General features: G+C 45.8%; 1 protein-coding gene across 2 annotated transcripts; it reads left to right on the top strand.

Annotated features, from left to right (window-relative positions):
* The first annotated feature begins 1603 nt into the window (after positions 1-1603).
* Positions 1604-5541, top strand: LOC125545490 (pentatricopeptide repeat-containing protein At2g13420, mitochondrial-like). Of its 2 annotated transcripts, none has more exons than XM_048709444.1 (3): positions 1604-2257; positions 3844-5105; positions 5198-5541. In XM_048709444.1, the coding sequence occupies exons 1-2, from the start codon at positions 1655-1657 to the stop codon at positions 4807-4809; spliced, it is 1569 nt and encodes a 522-aa protein (XP_048565401.1). In that variant the 5' UTR covers positions 1604-1654; the 3' UTR covers positions 4810-5105; positions 5198-5541. The 2 variants fall into 2 exon arrangements, with proteins under 2 accessions (XP_048565401.1, XP_048565402.1); XM_048709445.1 differs by lacking the exon at positions 5198-5541 and having other exon boundaries at positions 3844-3930; positions 4035-4222.
* Positions 5542-6431: the final 890 nt, after the last annotated feature.

Below are 6431 nucleotides of genomic sequence, written 5' to 3'. Positions count from 1 at the left end.
TCAAACACATCCATTGAACCCGCGTGGAAGTCGAGAAACCTACTCTAGCCACACGTCCGTTCACGAGCGGGCCTATATTAAACACAACGCAGGGCATGCTCCTCCCGTCCGCCCTCTATATAAACCAGGCCAGACTCTGAATCACGCCACTCCACCACTCCCCATCTCCTCCTTCCACCATTTTCTTCAATCTTTCAATGGCATCCAACGAGCCAGAAGAGCAGTTCTCCGGCATAAAAGTCTACCGAGTGACCCGCCGAGCTCGGCGGGTACGAGCGAGGCACCTCGCTGCTCCATCCCGCTCGTCTAGCCCATTTGAGCAAGTTGCCGCCCCAAGCCGATGAGCGATTCAGCAACTCGCTGCTCCAAGCCAGCTCGCGGAGGAGTGGCGAGTTGCTCCAGGCTGGCACAGGCATCACCGCCTCCAGTGCATGCGACCGCGCCATCTGTCGTCAATGCACGCGTAGCCGCGCCGTGTAGGCAGAGAAAGAAGCCGGCTACACGGATGTCGTCAAGGTGGCGGCAGCACGTCCGTGCCCGCCGCCGTCATCGAGGAGAAGTAGAACACGGGAGGCCGTCACTTCTTGGGTCCCAGGAAGGCCGTCGCCGGTGACTTGGCCGGTTGTTCGTTATCTCAGACCATCCTAGGCACCCGCCTGAGATCCACAGAAGCACCCTCTTTGCTGCTCCAATGAGCAGCGCAGTTGGACATAGGGAAGATATGGGGGAAGAATATGCCTCCAGGGCTCCCGGCAGTCCGGTTAGCGGGCTGTCAAACATGGGGAAGACAAGCTGCGGGCGACCGTAAACTAGTGCAGTGTATTTATGTCGCGGGAATGAAGCTCCACATGACCGTACGTGCACATAGTTTTAGCTTTTTATTAGTTGAAAATATGTTCAAAATGTAATCGTTTTCGTCCGGTTTATATGAAATCTGTCATGTTTATATGAAATCTAACCTTGTTTGCATGAATTCCATTCCTTTGTTGAAAAAGAGTTTGAAATGTATGCGGTCACGGTTGGATGGCGTGTCCGCGGACTGATCCCCATGTCCATGGATGGAGGCGGGAGAAAATTTGTGGGTTGGTTAGACCTACCTTATATAGCTGGCCAAATGGGCCGGTTTTTTTGGGCCGGCCCGTGAGCACGCCGGCACGGCCCGACTTGGGCCAGGCACGACACGGGCTAAACGGGTCGAGCCCGGCACACGGCATGCCCTGGGCCGTGCCTGGGCCTGGAGGCTAGGCTCACGGGCCGGCACGGCACGGCCCGATTAAGTTTTCTTTATTTTTTTATACATCTATATATGACCCAACATATAAAAATAGGCTAAAAACGCTCAGTGCGTCAAATAATAGACTGAAAAAATGCGGCCCACCGTGCTAAACGGGCCAACGTGCCGGCCCGTTTACTAATTGGGTTGTGCCTGGGCCTGAGGGCGCAGCACGCGGGCCGACACGGCCCGTATAGTAATTGTGCCCTGGCAGGCCGTGCCGGGCCAGGCACGATTACAATGGGCCGGGCCGGGCCGGGCCGTTTGGCCAGGTATGCTGCCTTAGTTTGCCCCCCAAAAAAACGGTGGTTCGTTTTGGACTTTTGGGCTTGGGCTTAGCCCCTCTGGTACACCACAGTGTACCCGCCGCCGCCGCCCACCATGCTGCGCTCGCCCACGGCCGCCGCCAACGCCATGGCTGCAACCCGCCGCCTCCTATGCACGGCAATCGCCGATGCGTTCCCCTCCCCAGCCCACCTCCTCGCTCTGCCTCCCGTCACTCCGTCGCCCACCGCCGACGAGCTCGCGCGCCTGCTCCTCGCGCACCACAACCCCTTCCACCCGTCCGAGTCGCCGCTCCAGCTCCTCTCCGGCGGGGGCGTCTCCCTCTCCCAGGATCTCCTCGTGCAGATCCTCCTCCGCCTCCGCGGCGCGTCCAAGCTCGCGCTCTCACTCCTCAACGCCGTCCGCCTCCACCCGTCCGTCTCCTCCCCGCCCAACGCCGACGCCTACGACGCCGTCGTCGACGCCCTCGGCCGGGCGCACCAGTTCGACGCCGCGTGGCGGCTCGTTGTCGAGGCCGCGGCGGACGGCGCCGCCACGCCCCGCACGTTCGCGGTGCTCGCCAGGAGGTACGTCGCCGCGGGATTGACCAGGCAGGCGGTGCGCGCGTTCGACGACATGGAGGCTTTCCTAGGGAGAGAACCCGATGCCCAGGAGTTCACCACTCTTCTCGACACGCTCTGCAAGTACAAGTACCCCAAGGTTCGTGATCTGGATGCCTAGGTGGTAATCCTCTTAGTTTGATTGATTGCAGATAGTGTAAGGTCTCTTAACACTGCATTTCTGATTTCTGTACTATGCCTGTTGTAGTTTGTAGCCTCCTGCTCTATATTTAAATGTCTGTTATGGCGAGTGGCGATTTTCATTGTTTTGTTGCAAGTTACAATTGTGAGCTTACGATGAGAATATGAATGCATTCAAGTGAAGATTGTGTTGGCTTTCTATGTCTATAAATATATGAATGTGCTGCCCCTTAAGCTTTTTGTAGTGCACCATGAAACTCTTGGCCTCTCATTGTGATTTGCTTTTTGTGGTCTGCAGTTTGGTAGGTTCAGAGTGAACATTGCCTGTAGTTTGATGAGACGTTTCATAGTAATGAATTGGTGCAGTTGCAATTAGGCCGATTCAATCTGCAAATTTTCCTTTTTTTTTGTTCTGATATTGTGTATGAAATTGGTCGGTCATGGATTTGCTTCTTATTCTGTGCAGTTTGGGTGTGCAATTTGTAAGCACTAGATGACATCTACAAGTTTGTTCAGCTTGTTCAGTTTGTAAGTACTAGACGGCATCCACAATAATGATTCTGTCCAGTTTGTTCGGCTTCTTGCGAGTCAAATTAACCGTGATGATAAAGATCTACAAGAAAATGAAACCTGAATTTTAGTATCCCTGTGGACAATCCTTCAAAGAGAAACCACAATATCACAGTTCATTTTCTGGAATGGAAAAAATAATGGCAAAGTTACTAATTCAAAGAAATTAGTATATAGAGGCAAGCTTGTTGATCAGGATCTCAGCAGAAGCATTATCATTTCAGGTTGATGAAATACCTGGCATGACAATTAGATCATGCCTGCAAGATGGCAGAAAGGATTAAGTGCTTAAATTGCTTCCTTGGTTGATCATGCATTTCTAGTTTTTTTATGAGCATTAACAAAGTAAGATTCTACTCCAGATATTTGATCTTGGGCATTTCCGCGTGTACAAAGATAAGACTATGCTAACCAATGGTTTTGGTGTTTCCATCTAGATATGTTTTTAATGCTTGGATTCTGGGATTTAGATGAATGGAGTTGTTCTTTTTGGCTTTAGTCTCATCTTGATGTTTTCCTGTGAATGTTGAACTGATTTTTGTTTGTTTGTTTGGGAATATGGTGCCAATGGAGTGGTTTGCCCTCATGTCCTCATAAATGTTTTGTATCTGTAGCTTCAGTAGCGAGTAGAGAAGCATTTCGGATTTCTTGGACATGTAACTTATGTGATGCCAAAATAGATCAACTTTACTAAGTGCCTGCATCCTAATGCGTATGGTTTGGCTGGAAATTTTTACTTCAGTTTGATAGTCAAATAAGGTATGTGTAGAAAGTTGTAGAGATATTTTTAGACGAAATAGAAACAGTTGACTTAAAAGTATCTCTATTTCATCTAAAATAGATATACTATTTGCCTAACAAGTGTTTGAATTACATTAATCAGCTGTCATACAGTTGTAGTCTACTTTATGTACATTGTTTGGAGGGTCTAGTAATTCTCTAATGTGCCCACTGGCATTTTTATCACCATTGCAGGTTGCTGTGGAGATATTCAATAAAAGAAAATACAAATATGAACCAAATGAAAAGATGTACACTATCTTAATTTATGGCTGGTGCAAGGTAAACCGAAGTGACATGTCCCAGAAATTCCTAAAAGATATGATTGATCATGGGATAGAGCCGAACATAGTTACATACAACATTCTCTTAAATGGTATCTGTAGGCATGCAAGTTTGCACCCTGATAACCGGTTTGATAGAACAGTTAACGCAGCTGAGAATCTCTTGAAGGAGATGAGTGACAGGGGAATTGAACCAGATGTAACGAGCTACTCAATCATCCTGCATGTTTACAGTCGTGCACATAAGGCTGAACTATGTTTGTGTATGTTCCGCTCGATGAAGGATAGAGGCATTTGCCCCACAGTGGCAACCTACACTTCTGTGATCAAGTGCCTTGCTTCGTGTGGGAGACTGGAAGATGCTGAGAAGTTGCTCGGTGAGATGGTTAGTGAGGGGGTGTGTCCCTCCCCAGCGACCTATAATTGCTTCTTCAAAGAGTACCGAGGGAGAAAAGATGTTAGTGGCGCCCTTGAATTGTACAACAAGATGAAGGCTCCTTGTTCACCAACTGCACCAGATATTCATAGCTACAATATATTGCTTGGAATGTTCATCAAGTTGGACCGACATGAAACTGTTATGGAACTTTGGAATGATATGTGTGAGAGCACCGTGGGTCCTGATCTTGATTCATACACCTTGCTGATTCATGGTTTTTGTGTCAAGGAAAAATGGAAGGAGGCATGCCAGTTCTTCATGGAAATGATAGAGAAAGGTTTTCTTCCCCAGAAGATCACCTTTGAAACACTGTATCGCGGTCTTATACAAGCGGACATGTTAAGGACCTGGAGAAGGCTGAAAAAAAGGGTTGATGAAGAATCAGCAAAATTTGGCGATGAATACAAATCATATCACATCAAGCCTTACAAGAGGTGATATGTTGCCATCGAAAAGATGATCTGTATATTCTTTTAACTTCTTGCAATCCTGCCGTTGTATACCAGCTTGATCGGGGCACAGTTGTTAGATGTATCATGGCACTATCATTCCGAGGTGATCTTTATGACAAACATAAGCTAAGGAGCACTTCAGGCGGAAAAAAGGAAGGGCGAGCAGACATGTGCCATTGGTACACTGATTTCATCGGACTGAAATTGCAGTTACTCATGCATCTGCTGTCTATATAGTAATCTGGTATAATGATTCTTTGGTGTGATTGGGTGAAGTTGAAGGTGAAGTACTGTATTACTGATTTCAGATCTTCATCTTTAATTTCATGTGAGCTACATCTAACTGAACCATTTCACCTGTTCATGTACTGCAGAAAGGTGTTCCTTCAGAGACATCAGATTATTGGCGGAGTGGGAAAATTCTACTGCCAAATTTCTTGCGACGAAGGCAGCTGTTTGATGGTGCTGGCTTCAATGCAAACTTTCAGGACATGCAGATGTCCCAAATTTTTTGTAGGTTGTGGTTAGCTTTTATCCATAGAGTTGTTTTCGTTTTAGTCAACAATCATGTACTAGTATGCTGTGGGTATCTGATATAGCAAGAAGTTATTCACCTGTGAAAATTGTAGCCCTCCCTTATTTTTTCTAATGTTGTACTTATAGTCTTATACTCCCTCTTTTCAAATAGTACCTTTGACCAACAATTACACTATTAATATATAAATTTTGTCATATTCATAAAGTACTTTGGAATATGAGTCTAATGACATGGATTTTATGTCACATAAAGTACTTTGGAATACGAGTCTAATGACATGGATTTTCTGTCACATGAAGTACATGGAATATGAATCTAAGACATCAGTTTGGTGTCACATAAACTCATAAAGTAATTGTTGGTCAAAAGCCTGTCCTAACAGGACCAGCATTTTGTCATCTTTGCCACCGTGTACTTTCTTCCCAGGCTTTGGGCTGCATATATTATGATGATTATGTTTGGTAATAATGTTTTCATAAAAGTTGGTCTTCTGTATGTGGAAAGAAGGCTGCACAAAGAGATATCATTGCGTGCATGAGAACAAGCTAGATGTGTTTTTTCTTCTTCTTTAACTGGATTTAGGATCTTGTGGAGGTCTTCGATCACAATGATTCCTTTTATCCAAGACAAGAAATATCTCCCGCCAATTATTGGTACCCAAGGGTCCCATCTCCTTGAGCTTGTCCTCAAATCGTAAGTATAATCCTTTGGAAATCTTAAACCCTAATATTGCCTTTCCAAAGAGGACACCACAATACTTGTGATAAATCCCACACACACAAAAAACTGCAAAAAGATAATCATGTGCTGTCCAATATTTGCATCTTAAAAAAATCCGTTTCAATTCCCATTGACCAATAAATTCTCAAATATAGTTCCACCTATCCAAAATTCATGAAAAAATGGCGAGACAGCCATTTTATAGACAGTGACCTCTAGTAAAAAGATTGGGTGAAATGGCACATTGTTTCATCCTTATCCATTCATTAAACATCTTGGATCTATATGGCCAATTGAAAGTGCATCGTATTGGGTTTTCATGATTAATGACAAGACAATTGATATGACTA

This window comes from Triticum urartu, chromosome 3 (genome assembly GCF_003073215.2).
Source record: "Triticum urartu cultivar G1812 chromosome 3, Tu2.1, whole genome shotgun sequence".
NCBI classification, from domain to species: domain Eukaryota; kingdom Viridiplantae; phylum Streptophyta; class Magnoliopsida; order Poales; family Poaceae; genus Triticum; species Triticum urartu.
The sequence above is the reverse complement of the archived record's forward strand: the minus strand, read 5'-3'. Positions and strand labels throughout refer to the sequence as shown.

Coding starts and splice junctions, on each gene's coding strand:
- LOC125545490 (XM_048709444.1), top strand. CDS start 1,655: ATGCTGCGCTCGCCCACGGCCGCCGCCAACGCCATGGCTGCAACCCGC. Junction 2,258..3,843: donor GCAAGTACAAGTACCCCAAG/GTTCGTGATCTG, acceptor TCACCATTGCAG/GTTGCTGTGGAGATATTCAA.